The 26,285-nt window shown below is 40.9% G+C and overlaps 1 protein-coding gene across 2 annotated transcripts in view; it reads right to left on the bottom strand.

Moving 5' to 3' along the window:
* ABHD2 (abhydrolase domain containing 2, acylglycerol lipase) overlaps positions 1–26,285 on the bottom strand; it is a 105,821-nt gene that overhangs the window by 63,862 nt on the left and 15,674 nt on the right. Inside the window, exons 2-3 of one of the 2 annotated variants that reach the window (XM_037833011.1) lie at positions 22,115–22,214; positions 19,745–19,945 (exon numbers count right to left, since the gene is read on the bottom strand). In XM_037833011.1, coding sequence (XP_037688939.1) covers positions 19,745–19,938 — 194 coding nt within the window. In that variant the 5' untranslated portion in view covers positions 19,939–19,945; positions 22,115–22,214. The remainder of the gene's footprint in view (positions 1–19,744; positions 19,946–22,114; positions 22,215–26,285) is intronic. The other variant, XM_037833012.1, reaches the window with a different exon arrangement.

Raw genomic sequence — 26,285 nt, 5'->3', positions numbered from 1 at the left:
TGTGTCAAGTGAGGTAGTAGTTTATTAAGAGGCTCCAGGGTTCCACCTGAAAATTCCATCCATTAAAGAATTAGTCCTAAAAAAAGCCAGTCAAATAGTAGTCCCTAACTTTAGGAGAATTCATCACAGCTTCTGGAATGGGGTCCCCAAAGTGCTAACTGCAGAGTCCCAAACTCATTCTTCTTGCCCAGAGTTTACACAGATGACACTTTCCCTGGCTCACCTTTCCTCTTGCTAAATTATGGATTTGAAAAAACACTACTTGCACTGACCCAACAGGATGTAGGTTGATGCACACCACAGAGAATGCCTAGGTTTGTCCCCGTCTCCCCTGGTCACCTCTCTGTTGTCCAGAGGACGCCCACAGAGATTGCCAGTGGTCTGCTCTTTGCCCAACCTGGTACTGCCTGTGGCTAGTTCTAGGCCTAAGGCACATCGGCACCTGTGCCAGGGTGGGGTGGGCAAAGATAAGAGCTGAAAAATCACATCACATTTGCTACTATTCCTGGTCAGGGAAAACCAGCTTATCTAAATGTAAAGCTCCGGGGTTATCTACATGGAATGATGCCCTTTTAAAACTACTTTCATCAAAAGATGACTGTAAGAATTAAAATGGACATTTAACATCAGTAGATGGTACGATAAAAGTCACAAAACAGCAAGCAATGATGTTAGAGAAAAGATGGGTTCTTACAATATTTAATTAAAGTGATGCTCCTTTTGTCAATAGTTACATACACAATTACTAATAACCCACACTAAAAACTGGACTCTAATCTTGTTCCCAGGGAGTTCCCAATCATGAGGAGAGAAGAAAACTTTATATTGCTCTTTAGGGCTCAGGAGACTTGAACAAATGAACTTACATAGGAAAACTCAGCATCATAAATATGTCAATTCTCCCCGAATTATCTATAAATTTAACAGATCCACAATAAAAATAACAGCAGGGTTTTTATATTTGGAATTAAATAGGCACTCTGAAGTTCATTTTGAAAAATGAACCAGCAATGATAGTCAAGGAAATTATGAAAAGAGTAACAGGGAGTGGGGTACTAGCATTACCCTTACTTCCCATAGTAAATCATAAAACTACAAATAGCTGCTAGTAGTATATAGTCAGTCTTAACAACAGAAAAGAGAAGATTGGAAATATGCCTAAAAGGCATCCAGGAAATTTAGCAGGAGCAAAAAATGGTATTCCAATAAATGGAATAAAGATGCATTGTTCAATAAATGGTATTGGGCAAAGGCGAGTCATCTAGAAAACAATTAAGTTGGAGTTTCACCTCACACCAGAGGGATCAAACATTTCAAAGAAGAAAATGAAATCAAATAAGTGTTAGATAAAATTTTGGAACTTTTTTTTATAATCCTGCAATTAAAGAAGACCTTTCTAAGGAAAACAGAAATCCTAGAAGCCAGAAAAGAAATGATTAAAAATTTTGAATATGCAAACATTTAAAAATATTCTGCATGGCAAATACCACCATAGGTAAATTCAAAAAACAAATGACAAACTGAGAAAAAATATTTGCAATTCATATTACAAAAGGCTAATTTCCCTAGTATACAAAGAGCTCTAAAAATCATTAGGAAAAAGACCATTGACCATCAGAAAAGTGGACAGAGGCTATCAGTAGGCAGTTAAAAGGGAATCAAAATACAGTTCTACATGTGTAAAAAGATGCACAACCTCTTTCATAAAAGAAATATAAATTAAAACTTCAGTGAGAAAGTATTTTTCACTTACCAGACTGGTAAAGATCGAAAAGAAGAACCCCTTATATTGCCAAGGTCATAGGGAATCAGGCACTCTCACACAGTGCTGGCTAGGATAAGCTTGAGGGCAACAGCTAACAAAATTTTACATGCAATTCCACTTCTAGGAGTTTATCCTACAGATATATGACATATGTGATATAACTACAAAATGATTCATTGCAGCACCAGGAAACAAGAGATCAGAAATAAACTGAAACCTCTATCTAGGAGACCAGTTAAATACACTATGGTCCATTATGGAATACTAAGCAGCCAAGACATAAAATGGAGGATGCGCTTCCTATACTCATATGGAAGAATCTCTAAGTGATAATTCATGAAGAAAAGCAAGATACAGAACAGTATATAGTATGCTACCATTTGTGCAATTTTTAAAAAGTATACAAATACATACACAGACACACGCACATTTGCTGTTTTGCATAAGATATGTCTGGGAAAATTCTCAAGAATCTGGAAGCACCGGTTGAAGGGAACTGGATGGCTGGGGGAAGTCTATTCACCCTTTTATTCCATGCGAATATTTTACCTATCTTAAAAAACTAACGCAAGCTATAAAGGAGGTAGGGAGTGTTTATGATATGCATAACTATTACAGATTTACTTTGATAAACCTAAGGGTCTGCTGACAGCAAGGGCAACGCTGAGGGAAAGAACAAGGTCAGAGATTCTCCTGGTTGCTCAGAGAACTGCTGCTTCTTAAGCAGAGTGAGCCTCGATTAGAAATGTAAAAGGAAGGAAATGATGCAGCTGCCCTGGAGCTTTCAATGAGGAACACAGTTCCAGAAAGCTGAAAGAAGCCACTGTTGCTGGCTGTGGTTGAGCACAGTTGAAATGGCAGCCCTCTCCTATGGCATGAGAACATAGAAAAACATTTCCTCAAATAGTCAACAACCCCACCCTCGTGAAAACTCAGGGCAGCTCAGGCACCAGACCTTCATTCTCGTCCACATAGCGAGAGATCACCACAAAACTGTGCCAATAAGCATGTTCTATAAAGATCTGCTAAAGCAAAGTACATCTCTCTTTATACATGAAGGACGGATGCAAAGGACAGTGGGCTGCTATAATTGCTTATACATATTATTAGCAATACAAATTATGACTTTCAAAACCATGAAGGATGAAACGGATATTCAGAGTTCTCTTATTTTCATTTACCATCAGTTTGAAACAGAGGAAATCAAGAGTTTAAAAGTCATCCTTTCCATCACAAACCTAACAAAACTATTGACATTTTGTTTCCTTTTAATCTGTATCTATTTGAATACAGAAACTTTGAATACAGAAACTACATTAGTTATAATAATGGTGTGTAGATACCTAATTTTGTCATCTGCTTTTTTCACTTATTCCCTTCATTTTTCATATAATTATTATACAGATTCTGAATGAATACATAAAATTCTATCTTTGTTTATTAACTAGAGTTTAGGGTGCAAACATTTATCCAGCATCTTCTATGGGCCAAGTGTGTTATATACTTTCATTTACCACTCACAACAACTCTTATTACTGGAACCCTCTTTTCAGACCGGGAAACCAAGTCTCTGAAGGCCTCGTAGGCAGCAGACCCTGGACTTGAACTGCATGTCTGGCAGGCTTGACAGCTCACATTCTTTCCCCTGCATCATTACACTGCTGTAGCATCTATTGTTGGATGCTTTTGTTCCCAATTTTTACTGTAATAAACAACGCTGGTACACTACCTTTACACATTATCTTTGTAGTTTTAAAAACTTTTTTCGATACGTGTATATAGTTTAAAAAGTTCAACAAGATGCCTCCATTCCTGATTCCTGCTCCTGAGAGGCAACTGTTTTCAACAACTTTAGTTGTCCCCCCATTCTATACTTGCCTCCATATTTCTAAGTGACATGCTTATCTGTTGGTTCTTTGTTTTCAGATTTCAAAATCATCTACTGAACTTCCTGCTTTGGAAGATGTTAGCTCTCTTCTACTTCCCCTAAAACATGCACTTTCTCTTCTCTATACTTTCAACATTGTTATAGCAACATTTTTGTTTAATTTTCAGTGTTTATATAACTATAATTATGTAAATATTAGCTACAACCAAGTCACGATTTACAGGCTATTAATTATATTATATTTCCTACCTTGTAAACTTTTTATTTTATTCAGGTTACCACTTTTATCATTTTCTCATTAGCTTAGATTTCTACGCATCAATCACCCATTTATCTCCAAACTTTAAGGGATTTGCAAGTCTCTCCTTACAGACAAAAGTACCAGGCAATCCACCCATTGTGTTTTTCCTGGAGACATCCCTCCTGGCGCCTCTGCCACCTGCTCCCATCTGGAATGGCTGCTGGGTTGGGCCTCCCCTCCTTTTCCCTCCTTCCTTTGTCTCCTGGATCTCATGGCTGCTCTTCTTTGGTTTGCTTCCTGGTTTGGGTAGACGACATCTTCCACTCACTTCTTGAGAAAAAGAGGATGGGGGGGGGGGTGTAAAAAAGGTGTGTGGATATGGGGGGACTAATTCTCCATATCTGAAAGTGTCTTTATTTTACCCTTATACTAGATTTTGCTTGGCTGGTATAGAAGTCTAAGTTAGAAATCATTTTACCTCAGGATTTTGAAGGCCTTGCTCCACTATCCTACAGCTTCTGGTCTGTTGTGAGGATATGATGTCATTCCGATGCCCATTCTTGTGTGCGACCTGTTTCTTTACTCTCTGGAGGTTTTGAGGATCTTACTTTATTACCAGTGTTACAAAATGTCATCAGGAGCCTTGATTGGGTCTTTTTCATTTTGGGGGCTAGGGTTTCAGAAGCTCTTTCAATACTGAGTCTTCATACAGTCATGAAATAGCTATGAGATATTTCTTTGATAATTTCCTCCCCTCCATTTCCCCTGGCCTCTCTTTTTGGAACTGCTCTTATTTGAATGTTGGATTTCCTGGACTGATTCTTTTCCAATTTCTATCTCTTTGTCTTTTTATTCTACTTTCTGGAAGAGATCCTCGATTTCATCTTCTAATCCCTCTATTAATCTTCTTTATCTCTGCTCTCATATTTTTAATCTCCAAAAGCTCCTTCCTGTTCTCTGCATGTTCCAGTTTTACAGTCTCTTATTCTTGCCACATGGATGCATATCTTCTCTTATCTCTGAGTATACTCATTTCAGGTTTCCTTTGGCTCACTTCATTGTTTGTTTCCTCCATTTTCTTTCTTCTGCTTGCTGTATATCTTTGTCTTTTGTGTTAAAGGCTTTCCTCAAATGTCCAGTGACTCTTGGTTGTCTGCTCCTATTTCAGGGCCAGGCACTAAAAAGCTGACATGGAGCTATGTGACTATCCAGGTAGGACCTGTCAATGGTGAGTCCCAGCCGTCTGTTAGAGGACACCCAAATGATGATGTCTCTAGGGCTTTTCTCTTGGGCTGCTCAATTTCCCCACAGGGGAATCCTCAGGTCTCCTTGGAGAACTAGGTCGTGGATGGGGAGCTTTCAGTACCCTCAAGCTGCCAGTCTCCTACGGGGGTGAAGGTGGGACAGTCACACGGTTGTGTGAGATGGGGAGGAAATTGGGGCAATTTCCACCAATTGTCATGTTTTCAGACACATTTCATACCCCCATCCTTAGAGGTACTGGTGCCTCCAATTCCTGAGTCTTCAAATCAACTTGATCTTCTAGAATTTCCCTCTCTGCAGGCTTGGGTTTCAGCTTTCTCTAGTCTTATCAGTTTCCATGCATCCATCTGTTTTCCACTCATCTGCTCCCATATGCTCTCCTATTCTCTATGGTTTTGAGAATTTGCCTTTTTAAAACCTTCATTGTCATTTTATTGGGGATTCAGGAAGGAGTAGAGACAAGCATTTGTGTTCAATCTGCCATTTTTTTATTTTTGTTTAAATTACCTCTTTGGATTAAATTCATAGTAGTGGGCTCAACATTTTTATTCCTTTATTTATGACCTGTATTCATTCAACAAACACTTATGTGCCAGACACTACACTGGGCAGTGGGGATCTATAGTGTAGGAAAAAGAACAAGGACTCGGGTCAGAAAGACCAGGGTCAAATCTCAGTTCTGAGAACTTTGTGACACTGAGCAAGTCAATTGACCTTGCTGAGTTTCATTTCACTCATTTGTTAAAAATTGGAGGGTAGTGGTGGAGTGAGGAATAACATACCTATTTTGCAGGGTTGTTTAGAAGATTAAAGGAAATATGTTGAAATCGTTGTGCTCAGAGGATGATGGATGGTAGGCACCCAAGGAATGTAAGTATTTGTTATTTTTTTTGTTGATATTAATAATAAGTTATTTCACAATTTGTTTTGGGATACATACTAAGAAATAATTTTAATGCAGATAAATACAAATTCTACAATGGAAGTACCAAATGCTAAAAGACCACAAAGAAGAGACCCACTCACTCTAAGGGCAGAGCAGCAGATCCAGGAAGCCTTCCTTAAAGAGATGTTATCTGTGCTCTCTTAAATAAGGAGACTGTGTTGTAATGGTAGGAAGGGATTCTAGGTAGAAAGAAAGGTAAGTGTAAGATGAGCCATTCAGGAAATGTAGGGTAATCTGATGTGTCTAAAACAAAAGGAGGGTGGCAGGGGAGTGACATGATCAGATTTGTGCTTTAGAAAGATAACTTGGTGGCCTGCAACATAAATTAAAAGGGGTAGAGAATAGAGGTGAAGCTACTGCATTAGTCCAAACAAAAGGTAATGATGCCCCGAACTAAGGAAGAGACAATGGAATAGTGAGAAAAGACTGCTGGACAGACATCAGGAGGTTCAACGGACAGGGGCTGGTCTGGACATGTGGTAAGTCTATACTTCTTCTGACATTAGGCATGACCATGTGGCTTGCTTTAACCAATGAAATGACCAAGTGTCACTTCCAGATAGCAGCCTTTAAAAGCCAGTGCACGAATTGCCAAATCCCTTTCCCTGCCTCGGTAGTGAACGTGGAAGCAGGTGGTGAGATGACACCTCCATCGATGGGGGTCCTGGGAGGACTACAATCAGCAGGGCCCTCCTGCTGTTTAAAGTGAACATGTAGCAGGAGTGAGAAATAAATGTCTGCGGTTTTTAAGACACTGAGATTTGGGGGTAATTTTTTACCAAAGCATAAACTAGCCTATCTTAATATGATATCAAATTTAAAATTTAAACTTAAATAAAAATTTCCATGACACTCAAGGATCCTCCTACCTTTCTCCCTGCTGATCTCCGTCTCATCTGCTGGCTCATCCTGCCACCCTAACCACGTGCCTGCCTCATCCATCGATCCTCAGTATCCCTCGTCCATTCTGCCTTCTGCTCTTCTATACCTGTGGTTCATTTGGACTCTGCTTCTCTGGTCTTGAGTTCACACCTAAGTTCTACTGACACATTCGCACCCACCCATGTGCACATCCCATAGACATGCCCCAAACAAAAACAACTTTCCCGTGAAAGCAGCTTCCCCATTTGACATCTCTACTTCTTTTGAGAATGCTAATCTTCTCTCAATGGCTCAGAAACCTTGGCAATGCCTATGATCCAGCTCTTTCCTCCAAGGCCCAAGGCCATTCCACCACCCACCAACACCTATTGATTCTATCCTAAAAGGACACTGGAGTTTATCCCATCCTTCCCTTTCCCAGGACTCACAGGTTCAAGCCCAAACTCCTCCTTTCTGGGAGTTTGAAATTCCATGTGATCTGACCTTCTTTTCCTCCCCATCAGACCCAAGGCTCTCGGATACAATCAGACAGCTGTAGTCACACCAGATCACGGCACAGGGGACCTGGGGAGGAGCTGGCCAGGAAGCTGTGGAGAGCAGGCCAGTGACAGCATCCAAAGCCTACTAGGAAACAAAATCAAAGAGCACAGTGAGCAATGGGTAGAGTAGCGACAGGTCCAAAGGCCATGCAAACAGCACCCTGGTAATCTTTGGGAATTGCAAGAGAGATGGTCAAAGTCCAGCCAAATGAAGATCCATAGAACTAGGGGGACAGGAGCAGAGTGGCTACATGATCAAGACAAAACAGCAACAATAAGGAAATGTGCCAATTGTGGAGAGGCCTCTGTCACCTTCTTACCCTAATAGGCTGGTTGGGAGGCCACAGGAGAAAAGGACAAATGTGGGTGGGTGAGAAGTGGCGAGAGGGAGAACAAGACTAGTCTTCTGCCAGAAGGCTCACTTACATGGTCGATTTTGCTGCCTCACGTGCACACCAACCTCTGTGCCTTCTCTCCAACTATCTATCTATCCAAAGCCAACTCATCTTTCAGGATCACACGAGAACCTCATCATCCACACCACCATGGTAATACACCTCTCTTTCTCTAAGCTCCTTTATCATTTATTTGAATTACTCATTCTGACACGTAATCATATGTGTTCCCACCTAAACACTCTACAAACATTACTGTGCACTGACTCTGCTAAGGAACAGCACTGACTCTGCTAAGGAATATATATAAATTCCTTTTGTATATAGGAAATACAAAGAATTTTAAGACAGTCTCTGTCCTCAAGCCTCTCAGAATATAGTTTGGAGGAGGGAAGGGGGTGAAGAGAGATACTCACATAGAAAGATAACATTTATATCCCCTGCAGTTAGGTAAGTCCAAAAGGATGTAGACAGGTGAAACTTAGAGGATTCCAGAGGAGGTAGGATTTGAGAAGGACTTGAGGGATGGAGAGTTTTGATGGAAAGAGAAGACAGAAATATGAGAAAAAATGTCATGTGTGTGTTTGTGGGAGGGATGTGAGTGTGGTGTGCAGTGAACAGATGGGACGAGCAGTTTATTAAAAAAGATCAACTGATCTTTTACATCTATCTATATATATCTTTTTCCACTGAGAAGAATATTCCTTTATACAAATACCAAGGAAAGAAAAGTCCATACTATTATGGCTGGTTGATTTCAAATTAAAAAAACATTTATTGAGTTTCTGACTTTGTACTAATAAGGAATTACTGTTCCACCTTCTGTAATCTGGCTAAAAACACCAGTTCAGTGTCTTACCAGCAAGAGAATTTTGTGCTACATGTCACAGGAAGTTGGATGGTATGTGACAATGACATCATTACCCAGTGGAAAGATGGAAAAATACATAGCCTGCAGCTTCTCACAGACCCCTCCCTTCCTGAGAGGCCACAGATGGTTCTGGATCAACCACTGACCTCCAAGCTAGGAGGGTTCACACATGCTCTGGATTACAGCCTCTCTTAATGGCCACCTCAAAGTCAAGCTGTCTGGCTTGACGCCATGCGCCCACGCTGACCTGGAGCCCTCACTCTACGATTAGAAGCTGACACCTGGGTGGAGACTGAGGGTGGTTCATAAGCTGCCACAAGGGCTGACTCATTTCGAAAGCTGGCCATGACACTGCACTGCAGGCAGCTAAGGTACCTTGGGCATGTATCTGCCTGGCAGACAGTCATTTGGGGTGGCATCTCATGCAACCACGCAAAAAAAAAAAAAAAAAAAATCACTTCTTAAAGGATTTTTGTATGAGTAATAGCTTCCTATAATTTCGTGGAGGGGCAGATGTCCTGACAAACCAAGGAAAATGCTTTCCTTAAGAAAATATCATACCATTGATAAATTCTGATTTTAAAGCTCAGTCCAGCCCATGCCCCCTAATTCATTCCATTTGCACAGAAGGTATTCTCAATGCTGCCTAAGGGGACCCAGTTTCCAAAATCAGTAGCTTCACTAGCTGCTGCTTCGATGAAGACAATATAAACTGCAGTCAGCTCTTAACTCTCCATGCCACTGGATGACAATGGGGACACCAAGAGTTTAGAAATCCTACTTATTCAGCCTTTAGAATACATTGTTCAAGTCATATTTATGCTTTACTAATAAAGTACAATTTATACCATGTCATAGTATAAAGTGAACTATGTATCTTAGTGAAGGGAATAACACTGAGTAGCAGGCAGAGAACAAAACCCAAGTTGAGATCAAAATTAGTAGCTGCAAAGTCAAAGGATCATTACAACTTCTGAGGCTCATAAAAATTGGCAATGCTTAGAAATTTTAAGATTTTCTAGAAAATAAGGCCCATTTCCTGTTCCTGGAGATTGGACCAATTTTCAATCAACTACATATTGAGAAGGACCATACAGGTGGATCTGATCCCAGGCAAGTCCTGTAAAGTAAATTAGATTAGGTAAAATTAAGTGAAGTTAAGGATGATTAGTGGAACTACGTGGACCCTGGAGCCTCCTCTGGGAAGGCCTGAAACAGTGGGGTAACTCAGAAACAGGACAGGCTCACTTGCCCATCCGTAAGTGCGAGGTTTGACACCATATGATGGAATCTGTGGTAGCACATGTGTCTTTTGCTTTTCTGAAGACATAGTAGAGCCTGAAGAATAAACTGAGGCTTGATAAACTTAGGTTGTAGGTTGGTCATAAATTTTTGGCAACAGGAATTGATTACTTGCTGGTGGGTATGGCACAGGGGACAGACAAGCCTTCTTCCAATTGAACTAAATTGAGGACATCTTGAATATTTTGGATTTTGAAACTTTAAGATCTTTCAAGTTTCAGCAGTTCTTGCACCAGGGCATGGAGTCTCTAACAAGAAGCTACAATCTTTTTCTAGGTTAGAGAAAACGGTTGAATTTTGCCAGAGACTCAACTTGGTATGATCTAATACAAGAGGCCTCAAAGATGGCAGCAATTTTCTTCCTGGCTAGGCTGGGCTCCAAGCAACATCCAAGAGTTAAATTAAACCCCAAATGCACACCCATTTATAGAAACCTCACCATTTCTTGGCAGAAAGCTGTGAGAAATCAGTAGCTTCACTAGCTGCTGCTTCGATGAAGACAATATAAACTGCAGTCAGCTCTTAACTCTCCATGCCACTAGATGATAATGGGGACACCAAGAGTTTAGAAATCCTACTTATTCAGCCTTTAGAATACATTGTTCAAGTCAGTCAGCTGTCTTAATTATGCTGTACTAATAAAGTACAATTTATACCATGTCATAGTATAAAGTGAACTATGTATCTTAGTGAAGGGAATAATACTGAGTAGCAAGCAGAGAACAAAATAAGTTGAGATCAAAATTAGTAGCTGCGAAGGGTGATTAACTCATTACAGTTTGTCTGGGACTTCCCCAGTGTTATCACTGAAAGTCTCAAGTCCCAGGAAACGCCTCAGGCCCAGTCCTGGGCAAACTGAGATGTTTGGTCACCTTAGTAACAGAGGACATATGCCAGGTTTAGCAATTCAACTTCCTTGCCTTGGCAGTTCTGGTTTGGGCCATTCCATCAGAAACTCAGGCAGTTTCAAGATAAAGTCACCTGAAAAATGTGACCTCATTGATGTTAACCATCAATACTTGCTCTAATAAAGATGATTTCAATTGAGTCTTTCATCTTGCAAGAACTCTCTTACAATGTAAGTTTCCAGGGGGGGTGCTTTGAAGTTCCAGTGCCTACATAATAAGTGCGTCAGAGCACTACAGATCTGCTTATCAATTTTTAATAGTTTACCACAAGCATCTAAGGAAATATTTGCACAGTTCTTAAAATGGATAAAATTGGGTCCATGGAATTAAGGCCCTTGGCAATTACTAATTTATCCTGTAAAAAGGACAGAGCTTTAGTGTTTAGCCAAGGAGACAAGGATCTAAATCTGATCTGGAATGTTTATATGAGCAGCAGGGAATTAAGAGGAATTTAAATCCAAGATAATGAAATTCTTTTCAACTTCAATTCTGTATAAATAATTGTGCTCGACCCAGAACTCCTACCTAGGAGGGACACAGGGGTAGCAAACTCACTGGAAGGGGGTGCACAAAGCCGCTTTTGCTTTATTTACTAAGTTGGAGAAAACATCAGTTGTCTATATCAAAGTCGCTCATCCACTCTCTCCTCTGGCCCTAGCACTGCAAAGCTTTATAAGAAGGAGGCAGGGAAGAAAATGGCAGGGAGAGTGGGAGTTTGTATACCAACTCCTGTGCTCTTTATGGCTGGAAAATAATTCATATAGAACTGCGATATCAGAGAGACTTGAACTAGTGTTTTTCTACAGGGCATTTCTAACTATGTAATACTTCCTTTGAACACTAGGACAAAAAAAGTAGCATATCTTGCACACCTATGAAAATACAGTGTTTTTATACATGAAGTCAGGCTTTTATTTGAGGCAGATAAAAGAAAAATATATATTTACTGTGAGGAAGTGAATATGTATGACAGGAATAGAGAGGAAGTTGGCATTATTTAAGAGAAAAATTAAAAAGTAGATTTTCTTTGCCTTATCAGAAATAATTAGGAAGCATGACTCTGCACAATGATTGTGCAGAAACCAATGGAAAAAAGTGGCTCCAGAAATTTTCCATAATGAAAAGTTTTTTGAAATGATCTTTTTTTTTTTTTTAAATCTCTCTCAACAGCTGAGGCTCAGAGAAGCAGGTTCTCAAATGTTAATTAACCAAGACTAGTGGATGACTATGGACTAATTATGACGAGAACAACATTTCAGTAGGATTCTTGTTTGGAGCTCACATTCTGGCAAGAAAAGAGAAGCAGAGAAGACCAATCTATTATGATCTATGGAAATACTATGGTATCTCCCATTCTCTTACAACTACCTGAAACAACTTGGAAGAGGAAATGCTCAAAGAAAGCACCATGGCATAAGAGAGTCAATTGACATTTTCCTCTTGGTGTTGGAATGGGCATGACTCCCACTCCCAAGTTTCAGGTATCAAATCCATGGGGAACAACATCGAGTTCTTATTAACATAGGTGATAGCTGGCTGCAGAAGAGAGCTATGACACATTTAACTGTTGAGAAGAAAGGACTCACAAACATGTAGCTGTGGTTTTGATCATATTGCTTCCCTTCTCAGGAGTCTGCAGGGGCTCCTGGATGTAAAGATCTTGGATCCAATGAAAACACCTCATCTCTCTGTTGTTAGGCTTGTCTGCTAGCTAAGCGCTCCCTCACGCTTTTCCTAAATGCCTTCATCTTTAGCTACACCACTACCCACACTGACAAGCCCGCTAATGAGTGAAAAAGCAACACCCTGGCTTCGCACAATGGGAAGACATAAATTTTAATGGCTGTCTTCCAGAGACTACTGCCTGCCTTTGCTTTGGAACCTGAAACTGGTAACAAACTTTAGCTGGGCCTGTGGGGAAGGGTGGAAGCTGCTCCCTGCCACTATGCTTGTCCTGACTTCATTTAAGACCAAAAAACCCACAATAACCCAGCTTCTTCCAGAGACAGGGTAGAGATTCCCAGATAAACAAAACTGTCAGAGCTAAAGGGGCACCTGATTCCCCAGCGCTCTGCATAAGCTGGAAACAGTGCTCTCTCTCTTGCCCAAGTACACACACCATTCACCACAACAGGAACACACCTTGCCTACGACTATTTATGGAAAACAAGAAACAGAAAGGCATAGTACCTAGGATTTGGAACTGCCAGGGTATCCTGTTCCGTTTCCACACACTTGAGTGTGTGGCTCTTGGTTTGGGGTACATGCACTCCAGTGAGGGAGAAAAGACACAGATACAAATCCCATAAAAGAAGGTGAGATGTGCTAAGTGGACTTACTAGCTATGTGTTGGGGAAACACATGCTAAGAGGAGGGAAGAGGCGCTCATTCTGGCTGAAGATGCGTGGGGGCAGTCAGGGAAAACGTCTAAGAATAGATGCCATTTAAGTTTCTTCTCAGAGGATGCAAAGCATTTCAGTGGGGAGAGATTCGCTGTAGCCAGGGGGCGACAGCCTGAGGATAAGCACTTAATGGGCTTTGGAATAGCCATGGGCGAGAAGGCTGGACAGGTAAGTTTGGGGTCACCCGGTAGTGCCCTTTGGGTGCTAGCCTGCTTGAGGAAGCCAACTCGAGTGGCATCATGACAGATGGGTGGGTCAGAGGCAGGGAGGTGACTCAGACACTCTTGTAAAAGCCCAAGGGAGTGGTAGTTACACAGGTGACTATACATGTAAAAGGTCCTCCGATTGTTTACTTAAATTTGTGAATTTTACTGTATGTCAGTTATAACTCAATGAAGTACATTAAAAAAAAAGCCCAAGGGAGACAGTGCCAGCTTACCCTGGAGGAGGGGGAAGGGTGGTTTTGATTAGAAAGGAGGATACAGGAGAAAATTCTTCCCTCCTGATTCTCACCCCTACCCTGAAGTCAAGGCCACCTCCCACAGGGTCCTCCCTCTAGGACGACCTCACTGAGGCTTGCTGACAAAGCCACGATTCTAGGATCAGAGGATGTTAGCACTGAAGGGCAGCTTAGGAGAGCTGCCTGTTTCATTGTGCGTAGAAGGAAACTAAGGACCAGAGAGGCTGACACTTTGTCCAGAGTTCCATGGCTAGTTTAGAGGTACAAAACCCAGGTGTGCATCTTAGTCCAAATCTCATTTCAAGGCTCTTTCATTGTATCACTGCTGCCAACAGTCATTAGGAAATCTTTATGGTTGGCAGGATTCTGAAGTCGCTAAACATCAAATGTTAGAAGATAACATAGCAGCGTGGACCATCGTCCATGGCACACTAAGTATTAAAGCAGGTTCCCAGGCAATATATATTATAGCATCCCAATTTTGTGGGGGGAATGTATACACAGAATAAAAAAAAACCACTGGATGATCACCAAAATGGTATCAGGGCTTAGGAGAATAACGAGATTTTTGGGTGCTTTTCCTTATTATCTGTTTTTTTTTTAAATTAATATGCATTAATTTTTTTTTTATTCAGAGAAAAATGGGCATTTGGATCACCATTTAGATTTCCTCTTAACACTGAACCAAGCTTTAGTCTGCTGGTTTCACCAAAAGCAAACACTTCTTGAGAACAAAAAATGCATCACTAGGTAAATATTGATCTGTTGCTAAGTGAATAAGAGGCTTCTATCATCACATCTAAGCAAAGTTTTTTCCAGACATAAAAGATTCATTTATAAGGTATCTTTGGGTAAATGATTTTAAAATAGATTTTAAAAGTGACTCCAATGCTGAGAGGGAAAACAAAACAAGACCAAACCCTACTCTCATAACATGCTTTCAATGTTCACCTCTCATCAATTTTTTTTTCTACACCAGAACATCAAGAGCTTACATTCTGATTCCACACATCAGTCATAATAACCAGCTGCTTTTAGCCAGGGATACTGAATAATGACAACAGCTTGTTGTAAATCAGTTAACTGAACTTCCAGCCTACTAGGCTAGTGCTGGTGAAGGCTGCAGACAAGCATTCTCTTAGGAAAAAAACCTCCCAAGTCCCAAGAGAAGCACTTTTATTCATAACAGACATGTTTCCTGCTCTCAGCTTCAAATACATGGGAGGCTGTTACCAAACTGTGACAAGTGAAAGAACACCGGGGACAATGGCTTCCAATGAAGAGTGATCAAAATAGAAAGAGAGTCACGTGGGAATCAGAAGAACACTCTGGGGCCAGTCCTGCTAATGACTCCCCCAGTGGGTTGATCTCTGCCTTGGAAGAGAAAATGATAGTCCCTTTCCACCTCCCCATGGGCAACAAAGGAACTAACTTTGGAGTCATGGACTTGGGTCCAGTTTTCCTCTCTGCTACTTCTGGTTTCCTCATCCTTAAAATGAGAGGAAGAATATCTGACCTCAAAGCTGTCAAGGGGATTAAATGGCTTAATGTATATGAGAGGCACTCAACAAATTTAAAATGCAGCAACATGGACAAAACAGAAACATTTTGGTGATGTGGTACATGAACACAGGACATAGTTATTCCTAAAATTAGAATCTAAAGCTAACATAAAAGATTAGTTAAAAGTTGGAGGAAATCACACCTTTGGCCAAGTGATCTTTGAGAGAACTAGAGAGTCAATGCAAAAGATTGAAGGTGGACCCCTACCTTACTCCATATATAAAAATTAACTCATAATGGATCAAAGACCTAAATATAAGAGCTAAAACTATAAAATTCATAGAAGAAAACATAAGGAAGCATCTTCAGGACCTTGTGTTAGGTGGTGGTTTCATAGACTTTACACCAAAAGCAAGAGCAACAAAAGAAAAAAATAGATAAATGGTATTTCATCAAAATTAAAAACTTTTGTGTACCAAAGAACTTTATCAAGAAAGTAAAAAGACAACCCACAGAGTGGGAGAAAATATTTGGAAACCATATATCTAATAAGGATTTAATAGCCAGAATTTATAAAGAACTCCTACAACTCAACAAAAAAACTCATGGCCCAATTAAAAAATGGGGAAAAGACTTGAACTTGAATACACATTTCTCCAAAGGAGACAGTACAAAGGGCCAAAATGCACATGAAAAGATGCTCAAAGTCATTAGTCATCAGGGAAATGCAAATTAAAACCCACTGGAATGGCTATTATTTAAAAAAAAAAAAAGGAAAATAAGTGCTGGAGAGGATATGGATAAATAGATACACCTATACATTGTTAGTGGGAAGGTAAAATGGTGCAGCCACTGTGGAAAACAGTTTGGCGATTCTTCAGAAAGTTAAGAATAGAATTACCATATGATCCCATAATCCCACTTCTAGGTATACACTCAAAAGAACATTGGGGATATTTGCACACCAATGTTCATTGGGACATTATTCACAATTGCCAAAAGATGGAAGCAACTCAAGCGTCCATGAATGGATAAACAACAGATGAATGGATAAACAAAATGTGATGTATACATACAATGGAATATTTGGCTGAAAAAGGAATGTAGTTCTTATGCATGCTACAACATGGATGAACTCTGAAGACATCCTGTTGAGTGAAATCAGTCAGAAACAAAGGAACAAATACTGTATGGTCTCCCTTTTATGAAATAAGGAAAATACACAAGTTCCCAAAGTCAGGAACTAAAATATAGGTTATCAGGGGCTGAGTGGGAAAGGGGAAAGGGGAGTTAATGTTTAATTGGTATGGAGTTTCTGTTTGAGGTGATGGAAAAGTTTTGGCAATGGATGTTGAGGATGGAGGCACAACTTTTTGTATGTAATTAGCACCACTGAATCATATATTCAAAAAGGGACAAAAAGGGAAATTTAAGGTTGCTTGTAAGTTATCATACACACACACACAAAACCCATAGAACTACACAACACAGTGTAAACAGTGTGCTAAAGTTAATAGCATAATTATAATAATATTGAATATTGTTTCATGAATTGTATCAAAAGTACCACACTAATGCAAAGTGTTAATAATAGGGAAAATTGTGGGGGGTGGGGAGGTGGGAGGTGGTATGTGCTGACTGTACTTCTTAACATAATGTTTCTGTAAATCGACAACTGCTGTAATAATTTAAAAAAAAGACAAAAGAAAAAAGAAAAAAGATGGAGGAAAAAAGGTTAATCCTTTTGCCCTTTAATCATTTGTCATGTTCAAGTCAGAGCACATAAGTATTTGGAATTTAGCTGCTTAAGTAATATCCCAACATGCTCCGAGAGGGCTAGTCCTATATAATCAAAAGGACAGGTCTTGGAAGTCAATAGTTTCTGGGGAACTTGTCCCTTTTTCACAACCACCTTCAAACCATAAACAAGTCCTCAGCAAGTATCAGCCCTACTTTTAACCTAGGCTGACCTCCCCCATTCCCCAATTTAGGCTTCATCAGGATGGAGTGTGGCAATTGGCCAGTGACCAGGGGGTTCAGTCCTAATGTCACACGCTAACTTTCTACAGAGAGCCATGAGACCCAAGGAGACTCTGGGGTCAAGGATGTGCTTCTGTATCAGGAGGGTGTTGGTGGGGGGGGGGGCATCTCAACAGAGGGTCATGAAGGGCAAGGTCAGCACCTTAGGCTCCTGAACAAAAGCAGGCCTGGGAGGGAAACAGCAAAGAGAAACTGATGAACTTAAGCCTCTGGGTTATTTTTAAAAGAAAGACAAGAAATGAGGTAAATACTGTGGTAATCAGCTTTTTTAAATAAACACTTTGAACAATTAGTATGGAATCAAACCTTGCATCTTCTTTTCCCAGAGCCTGAATAGCAGCTTTTTCATGCTTCCTCTAATTATTCAGGAACGAATAATGGGTAGAAATTTGCACTCATTTGCATATAAACTTGCTGAGTTTTAAATACTTTGGTTTTCAAAAGCTCTCTAAAAATGAGTGGACCATGGAAACGGGTCTAGTTGGCCCCACCCAATTTGAAAGTGAGTGTGAATGTCACTAGCCAGTCCAGATGAGTGAATTATCCAAATTAATTATTGAAAGAAAATTCGAAATACCAGTGTGAGAAACGTTGGATGTTTTGGAAACATACAGATACTATGCACAATCTTTTGGGAGGAGATTTTTAACTGCAAGTGCTGCTTAATAAGCATGCCACACATGTCCTTAGTCTAAGACCTGGTTGTGTCCCCTTAGCAGGGGACAAATTCAATCTAATGGCATTTATGTTATACATGGCACTCCACAAGTATGAGGCAGTGTGATCAAGTTATACATCTTTCCTGATTTGATGGTAACTTTTTTGGTATGGTGTCACTGTTACAACACTTGGAGAAAACTGAACATAAATACTGGCCTTGCTACATTGAACTGGAAAGTATTCGAGATAATTAGGCAAACACAGGCACCAGAGCCAGATTTCAACCATGAGACAGGGGAGAAGGTTTATAAAATAGATGATTCAAGGATACTCAGAAATGCAGTAGGAACAGGAGCCCCCATGTCAGCCCTTACTGTGAGAACAGGCCAGAAGGACACTGAGGGTGGGATCTGGCTCTGCTTTAGTAACCTCGATGGACACACAGGCCTCATAGGACCCACCCTCGAGCGAACCCACAGCCCTGTTCCACCCTCACACAGGTAGAATTCACACGGAGACCATGCGCAAAGCCCCTTGAGCAAATTCCAGAACAAAGTGAAAAGGAATGCAATTGGCAGGCGGTTCTGAAGAATGAGAATCAGAAGGGCAAGTAGTATATGATTGTTTTAAAAATGGCTTAAAAGGCAAATCTGCCCTAGCAACAAACGAAATAAACTCCAGAAAGGATAAGTCTCTAGTCAGTTCAGGAAACCGTTTCATGAAGCAATGCAAAAAAAAAAAAAAAAAAAAAAAAAATAGAGCTAGCGTTTATCCAGGCCTTCCTACAAGGTAAGCCCTGTTCTATGCGCTTTTACTACACACTTTTTACATCATTTAGTCCTTGCAACAACCTGTGAAGGAGGCACCTTTTTTCCCCTTATTTTACTGTGGTGACATATATATAACACAAAAATTGCCATTTGAACCATTTTTAAGTGTACAATTCAGTGCCATTAATTAAATTCAAAATGTTGTGCAATCATCGCCACCATCCATTACCAAACCTCTTCCATCATCCCAAACAGAAAGTCTGTACCCGTTAAATAATAACTCCCATTTCCCCCTCCCCCTGGTAACCTCTAATCTACATTCTGTCTCTGTGAATTTGCTTTTTCTAGATATTTCATATAAGTGAATCATCCAGTCAAACAATATTTGTCCTTTTGTGTCTGGCTTATTTCACTCAGCATAATGCTTTCAAGGCTCATTAATTTTGTAGCATGTAGCAGAACTTCCTTCCTTTGTATGGATGAATAATATTCCATTGGACATACAATTCATCCATTCATCTGTTGATGGACACTTAGGTTGCTTCCACCCCTTGGCTGGTGTCAATAATGCTGTATCTGTTCTAGTTAGTCTCTGTTTTCAGTTCTGGGTATATAACTAGAAGCGGGATTGTCGGGTTATATGGTAATTCTATGTTTAACTTTCTGTGGAACTGCCCAACTGTTTTCCACAGTGACTATACCATTTTACATTCCCACCAGCAAAAAATTTTGACCAGCCTCTAGGATTCTAACACCAGACCTCTATCTAGACTGTCGCTATTCAAACACCAGTGATGCCATTTTACTTTGATGCCTTAAGGACATAATGTGAGAAGGTTCTTTGTTGAGCATTACTCAAAGTCAAATAGATTGGCAAGTCAGCATACAGAGGGTGCGAGTTTTACTCACTCTTTGGTCAGAAGAGGACAGGACTTGAGCAGAAAGTGTGAGAGCCCCGAGTCCTGGAAGTAGAGGTCAGGTGGGGCTGTGGGGCTCTTCAGGTTCAAACAGCGGACGATGACGTACAGCACAGCAGCCACCGCGGCCAACTTCACCCCGTCAAACACGGCCGGGAGCTCGGGGGTCTCCAGCATGGCATTCATCTTGATCCTGGGGAGCAGAGGCACAGGCCTCGGTTTACGAGCACAGTAAGGAGGGGCAGAGCCTACCCTGTTAAATAACAGGACGTGCTAAAAGTCACTATCCAGATGTGCTCTCTCAGGGTCCACCTGTGGACCAATGGACTGGCAACTCCCCAAATCACAAGCACACAGTCCTGAGCATGGATGAAATGGGTAGGGTATGATCATGTTTTAATCCAATGAACATTTCTAAGATAAGCAAATTGAAAAATGCTGAGCATAGTGTCCTTCCGAGAGTGAGGACAAAGAAGTCTTGTTAGAGAGGCAAGAGCAGGGCCAGGGTAGCACATTGATTTCTGTAAACAGGTGGCTTGCAAATCTCTCTGTAGACTTAACTGCACCCAGTGCACCAGGTGTGCGCTAAGTGTTATGTTTACAGTCTCTGGTAACAGAGACATGGGTTGGGATGGCTGTTGCTACCAGGTGTGGCGGGACTGCCTGCTGGCCCCAACACTCAACTGGCAGAGCAGGCAGAGATAAAGCAGCCTCTGTCTGCCTTCCTGGCTGTCTGCTCACGGAGGCAGCCCTGGCTCCAGTATGCATTTCAGATGCCAGCAGCCCTCGCTCCTGGGGGGGGGGGGGGGGGTCTCAGCACATGTGAAATGGGGCTTGGCCAATTTTCTCCCCACAGAAGGCCAACTATAGCCATTAGTCCAAAATTAGATCAAAATTGGAACAAATTGGCTTTAGACTAAATTTTAAAATAGGAGTACAGAAAGTACATCTGCATAGTTGGTTTTTCCCAAGTTCTCCTAGTATTCTATCTTTTGAGGTATCTTTACTCTATATACAAAGTGCATGTGCACACACACACACACACACACACAACTCTACCCCAATGCGACCAAACTCAACAACAACAAAAGCTACAGCAACAAAAATCCAGTATTCTCCTTGCTGATTGGCAGAAAAATACAACATAGAGTGTTACCTTAAAAATCAAGGAAACCACAAGCTAACACAAAAGAGAAAATGGTAACTATCACAGCCAAGGTAGCTATGGCAACAGCTTCCCCCGCAAGGTTTCAAGTAGCCTCTGCTAAAAACAATCATTGTGACAACCCTGGTAGCCAACGGTGGAGACAGAATAGGCAGGACAAAACAGTCTCCAAAAAACGTAATTTGGGTGTAACTGAGTGAACTCTCCTGAGACCTACAGCAAGGCCAGACAGGACCCAGAAGCCTTTTCTAAAACTGAGGTGACACTGCAAGGACAGGACCTAAGAACATACCTCTTTGGCAGAGGTTTCCAACTCAGTGAGGAAAGGAAATAAAAAATCAAAGCTCCCTAACTAGCCTTCCACCATCAGGGCAAGAAAATAATTTTTAAAGCTTTGACACAATTTCAAATCAAGGTTAAACCTCAGAATATACTTACAGCTGTGTCTTCCTTTGAACTTTTACAAGCTGACATTTTCCTTAACATTTAACTTCTCTGTGACATGTCACCTTGCTCCTGGCTGGGATCATGTCCCCTGAAGGCTGGCTACCTATAAATCCTGAAAGCAAGGATTCCTAACTTGGGGTCTGTGGATGCCCTATGGGTTTCTGGAGTCCAAGAACCCCCCTGAAACTATATGTGAAGGTTTGTGCGAAAATGTACTTTTTTGGGGAGAAGGTTCATAGCTTTAATCAGATTCTCAAAGGGTTCTGTGGCCTGACACAGCACTGCACAAAAGAAGCTCAGCACAACACAAAAAAGTACAGAGCACTGCACGAAAAAAAAAAAAAAAAGCACTGCACCTGTGGCTCTTGCCCCTCACCTCACGCCACCTATGTCAGTCAATGGATACTAAACAATATCCGAGACAATTCAGCACATTAATATGGATTTTTTAGTCTATTAAGTGTAGGGGCCAAAACCACAATCCAGCAGAAATTCCAGTTTCTCTGACTGCGATGCTGTTCACATGGAACCAAAACAGAAGTCCTTCCTTGTCCCCTTTGTTGGAAAGAGAACAGACAGAGTAATGCAGCAGCAGGTGGCTTTACCAGTTTCATTGTTGGTCCAGAGTAGACTTACTGAATTAACAAATAAACAAGTCCTTCCCTTCCCACTTCCACTCATTACTCACTAACACAAGGGGAGCTGCAGAGGAGAAGCAAAAATAAGCCTCTTAGTCTTAGCAACACCTACCTATGTTGTTTGCTCCTCTTTACTGTGAATAGTAATTATCCTTGAAGAGTGTACAGCTGGGCTGGTCAGGGGTGCTCTCTTATTCAAATTAACCTAAAAGCTGAAAAGATTAAATGGTGAGGTTTTAAAAAAAGAGAAAGAGACAATTTAAGCAAAACATAAGCACAACCTAAGTTTCTCTGCATTAGATCTTTAAGGAAAAAGCCAATTTTTTCAATTAGCACGGATACCACACTCTTGGACACTGGCTGTTTAAACAAACCTGCTGGGGGCAGCCTTTGTGAACCCACAGTATGATAATCCTCTCTGGTTGACAAGACAGGTTACCTGCTGCGGCTTATAATTCTGGCTAAGGCACACCCACACTGCCTTTTTTAAAAAATCTCCTAACATAACACTCAGAAATGCCTACCAGGACAGGTATCATCTCTGTGTGACTGACAAAATAACTTAGCAAGGCTTTAGGTCAAGACATCACAGTCAGCTGACAAGTTGACTTACTGCTTCTCTTCCAAACAAAGAGCAATGTCAGAAAGGTATCAGAAATGGAACAGGATTGAAAGCAGTGGGGGTGGAGGTTGTGTCCCAGGCTCCTGGGCCTGGGTACAGACTAGGGCTTGGAAGCTGGCTGCTGAGGGGCACTGGGAGCTAAAAGTGCTCATGGTGAGATGGAGGATCAGAGCCAGGCCTGCTGCAAGAAACCCACTAAAAAAGAGAATGTGGAGGGAAACAGCTAATGTTTACAGAGTGCTGTGTCAAGTGCTGTTCTTTGTACTTGACATATACTAACCCATTTACTCCTCACCACACCCTGTGAGGTAGGTAGTTATTATGCCCATTTGTAAAGGAAACAGGGCAGAGAAAGTGTAAGTAACTTGCCCAAGGTCACCCAGTTAGTTGGTAGAGAAACCAGAATTCAAACCCAAGTCATCTGGCTCTAGAGACCCTCCTTTTAACCACCATGCTGTGCTACTTGAATACTGGAAAAGAAGAGCAAGAAAAGCAAGAGAGAAAGAAAATGGATGGTATAGAAAACACAAAATATGTCAAAAAGAGATGCTGCTGCTTGCCCAAAGTCACACAGCTGTAAAATAACAGAGCTGGGATTCAAGCCCAATTTTCTCTGATTCCTTCATACCAAATGATTTAAGAAGAAAATGAAAGTCAATTTACTGCATGGTATGTGAATATATCTCAATAAAATGAAGATTTAAAAACAAAAAGCAAAAAAACAAACCAAAAAAAGTCAATTTAAGGGGAGAATCAATGAACCTTCAGGGTAGGCTTGTTCAAATTCAAATTTTTATTATTTCTTCATATTCTGAGACAAATTAGCTACAGAGCACCCGATTTTGTTGGAGTGGGGACTAAACAGCGAAGTCTCCAACCACAACCACAGCCACTTGACCTCTCTGGGGCTTGGCTTCCAACTGAAAAACAAGAGACGGACCAGATCAAAGATCCTAAATTGGCTGCGCATGGGTTGGTGTTGCATTAGCCTGGCATTTTTTTTAATTGAATTAATTTAGTTGCCAAGTTACAAACAGCAGGAGATTTCAGATAAAAATCTGGATTTCTGGTTTCTCTTGGAAAAATATCAGAAGATCTAGTAACAATGAACCAGTATCCCTACATGGCAACCAAAAATGGAGCTCAGTGGCAGCTGCCCCCTTAAGACAGAGCTTGCTGTCTCTAGATTGCCAGTCCCCACCATTCCCTATATGATCCCCACCCAGTGATCCCTGGCCTATTTTAATCATTTATGGTGCCTGAATAGACCCTGTAGGCATCTGACTATGTAATCCTTGGAGAAAATTATCTAAGGTCCCTTTTAACCCTAGATAAGTCTGTACTGATTGAATATTCAAAAATATACACTACCAGCATGTGTATATGTGATGAATTTAGAGAAAAAATTAGAAAAGCAGAGGGACAAAGCTTATAAGATAGCAAAATGTTAGCCCTTTTACTTATCAATACTTAGGTTGATGTTTATTTACATCTTGACTCTTCCCACACACTATTTGAGATGGCTTCAACAAAACACCCTCACTGAATACATATGCAGAGAGAAAGATTCAGAACTGTGGCAGACTGTTGATTGCTTCTCAATTCTCAATTAAGTGTCCTTCTTTCTTATTAACAGAAACCCAGGAAAAGTGCCCAGTTGAAAAAAAACAAAACTACATAATTCAGCCTCCCTTCCAGCTAGGTGATAAAACTCTGGCAAATCCTGGAGGGATTGTTTTTGATATCTGGAAAGGCTCCTTAAAAGGCCGGGGGTTAGCCCTTCTTCTGCCCTTTTCCTTTCCAACAGAATGAAGACAATATGGCTGCAACTCCAGCAGCCATCTTTGGCTATGAAGTGACCTTGAGGTCACAGCAGAGTAGAAAGGCAAAAGCAGCCTGGGTCCCTGATGATGTAATGGAGCCACCATATCAGACCCAGAGACCACCTACTGCTTTTACATGAGTGTTTAAGCCATTGTTACTTCTAGACTCTCTTAGACTACAGTTTCTGATGACACAGAAGGAAATATTACATGCCGTAATCTTTATGGATGCTACAATTGCTGTGTTATTAGAGAACTGGCAATTTTTCATTTTTTTCCTATTTCCTCAAATTCAAGATTATAAATATTGATTATAAATGACTACAAATATGACTATCATGACTATCAACATATAGAATGTTAGAAAAAAATCATTAAAATAACAACTAACAAAATTTAAAAGGAAATAAAAAGAGCTGGACAAGGAAAGGAAAATACATATGTCAACACATACAACAAATATGTGTGATTACATTTGGAATGTATCTGAGCTTTCCAACTGTCAGCAGAAACAGGTATGCCCAGTTAGACCTACAGTTCTCTAAAGTGGAAAGAGAGCTAACATTTATCAAGCTCTTGCCCCCAGAAGGCATGCCAGATGCTCAGGGGAAATGGGGCTTTTCTGTTATGGAATTAGAAAAAAAATCTGCAGGACTTTATATAAGGGGACCTTGAGTGATGTGATAGACAATGTCCTCCTACAACTTTTTTTAAATAGCAAGTGCAGTAGAGAATTAATTTCCTAAACCCTTGAAAAATACTAAAGGTTTAAAATTAAATTCAGTGCAGGCAATCCTGCGAGAGGTTTATAATTATTGTGGTTTAAATATGCAGCCTTGATCCAAGGCTTGAACTTGAAGTACCTAGGGGTAATGCTATTCTCCCGGGGTCCCTGGGTTCACCTCCCTTGAATTTCAGCCGGCCTAAGTACCTGATCACTTACGGTGTGCCAGCACTCTGCTAGCCTTGGGTCGGACTGCAAATAAGTAGAACTGCATTTTAATTGGGAGAAAAGAAGCTTATGTTAAGGCTATATGTACTTTAGAGACTTGGAGATAAGAATAATTAGTCCAGGAAGAAATTAACCAGGGAAGGATTTATGGAGCACCTAGATCTAGAACTGGGCCTTAATGAAGTATAGGATTTAGAAGTGTGTGTAAAGGTGAGTCTCGTGTGTGTGTGTGTGTGTGTGTGTGTGTGTGTGTGTGTGTGTATGCAGTGTGTGTATATTGGCATTAAACCAAGAACTAATAACTGGCAGCTTTAGAACAAAACACTTCATATTCATTTTCTTTTTTATTTGCTACATTTTGTTTTCTGGCGTTCTTTCTTTCCAAGTATGACCTGCCACAAAATATTAGCATTCCGAACTTGTTCCAGACACAACGAACCCAGATATCTTTGTACTATTTTGTGTGCTTCCTCTCCCTCTTCTAGGTGGGTGAAATTCAGTTAAAACGAGCATCAGGCAGGGCTGGGTATGTCTGAAAAGCAAGGGACCCCCCCTCTCCCCAGGCTGGGCTTACTGTGGGCCCCTCTCGATCCTCAGCAGAATAGCCCCACCCCACCCCCAGGCACAGTCATTTTATGAGTGGGACTTAGGGACCATAAGTGATATTTAGAATTCCATCTCCACTCCCTACTTAGCAAAGAAACCCAGAGTGCTGCCAAGGACCCAACATTTGGTCATTGAAAGGAACTTTGAGTACTGCCCTTGAGCTCTAAGCTTGGCTGGTATTTCCAGGAGTGGTGAGGGCCTGGGTGGGGCTTCCCACCGCCTCACTGCTCTCCCGTGGCTATGAGCTTTATTTCAAGACGGGGGTACAGATCCAGCAAGA

This window comes from Choloepus didactylus, chromosome 4 (assembly GCF_015220235.1).
Source record: "Choloepus didactylus isolate mChoDid1 chromosome 4, mChoDid1.pri, whole genome shotgun sequence".
Classification (NCBI taxonomy): domain Eukaryota; kingdom Metazoa; phylum Chordata; class Mammalia; order Pilosa; family Megalonychidae; genus Choloepus; species Choloepus didactylus.
The sequence above is the reverse complement of the archived record's forward strand: the minus strand, read 5'-3'. Positions and strand labels throughout refer to the sequence as shown.